A 1362-nucleotide genomic window follows, 5' to 3' on the forward strand; every position below is an offset into this window, starting at 1 on the left:
CCTTAACAGGAGTCTGGAACGGCCAATACGGATCCTGGGTCGAGTGTAGGATTTCCTACCGATCACCGACGCGCCGCCACTGTCTCATTAACGATAGCGCACTCACACACACACATACACGTGTGCGCGCACCCCGACTCCCGTGTGCGCAACGAGAGCTCCCCGGTTAACAAAGGATGTAAGGCTCGTGCTTACCGTGGTGGCGTGAGCAAGCAGCGCCGTGAGCGCCAGCAGCCAAGGCAGCTCCATGGTCGGGGTGCGCGGGCACAGCCTCCCGGTGCCGCCGCCGATGCTGCTGCCTTTACCGGTGTGGGAGGGGTGGGGGGTTCTGGGAGGTGGAGGGACCCCCAAAAAAGAAAAAAAAGCTGCTGCTTGCCGTCGCCGGCTCCTTGCTCTCGGTGTCTCGGTAGTCTGTCCAACTTCAGAGCGAGCCGCCCGTCTGCGCGACCATCCGTCCTTGTAGTCGGGCTTTTTAATCCAAGGCTTCACGCGCTCCTGCTGCTGGTTCCGGTCACCGCTGAAGCAGATTTCCACGATGCCTCCCGATCTGTCTGTTTCTGCGAGTTTTTGCGCTCGAAATCTGATAATTTACTACCAGAAGAAGCCAGACCTCGTCTCTCTCGCTCTCTTAATACACGCACGAGCTCTCTCTACCTCTCTCTCTCTCTCTCTGAACACACACACACTCTCAGGCTCTCTCTCTCTCTCTCCTCCCCCTCTCCGTTGAGGGCAGGATGTTCCGTATGGCGACGCTGGCCTGGGAGTTTGGCAGGAGGAGGGGGTGTGTATATGTGTGCGTTAAAAGGAAGTGTAGGGGTTGGGGGTGGATCTCCGCGTGCAAGGGCGAGGATGCCCCCTGCAGCTCGGTTAGGCACCCGCAGCCCCCCCTAAAATAAAACAATAAGCAGTCTGTAAATTCACAAGCAGCGGACCGCGGTGTTGGTTTGGTTAACCGCTCACACACCTTTAACGGTCAACCGCGCTCCTGCGCCGTGATTGGCTCAGTCACACCTGCGCCTGTACGTAAGAGGGGTTGATATCGCGCGATAACACCCCCCCCCCTTCCCTCTCGGCTCTTGCAGTATGGTTAGCTGTTATTGCACCGCAGCAACCGGAGTGGAAACATTTAATGACCTGTCATATGCTCAAAGTTGTGTTCGCCACTTTTACAACCACCAGCGACGTCTGAAGGTGAACTTGAGCGTGCCTTCGTTTGGTTTCTCAGCTCCACCTGCCACTGCAGACCACGTGTTCCCTCCTTATCCCGAAATTAGCCTTGGGAAAATGTTGAATTGCATCTGATTGATTGCGAAAGACTATTAAGTAGGTTTTACCTACCTGTGATTAGTGGGATCAGAATGC

At 55.9% G+C, this 1362-nt stretch overlaps 1 protein-coding gene across 1 annotated transcript in view; it reads right to left on the minus strand.

The window, feature by feature from the left end:
- The window catches only part of sdc3 (syndecan 3), a 38008-nt gene extending 37349 nt beyond the window's left edge, over positions 1 to 659 (minus strand). Inside the window, exon 1 of the mRNA XM_013909613.1 lies at positions 196 to 659. Coding sequence (XP_013765067.1) covers positions 196 to 249 — 54 coding nt within the window. The 5' untranslated portion in view covers positions 250 to 659. The remainder of the gene's footprint in view (positions 1 to 195) is intronic.
- Between the last annotated feature and the right edge of the window lie 703 nt (positions 660 to 1362).

This window comes from Pundamilia nyererei, unplaced genomic scaffold (assembly GCF_000239375.1).
Source record: "Pundamilia nyererei isolate P.nyererei 1_Seehausen unplaced genomic scaffold, PunNye1.0 scaffold00028, whole genome shotgun sequence".
In the NCBI taxonomy this organism is placed as follows: Eukaryota; Metazoa; Chordata; class Actinopteri; order Cichliformes; family Cichlidae; genus Pundamilia; species Pundamilia nyererei.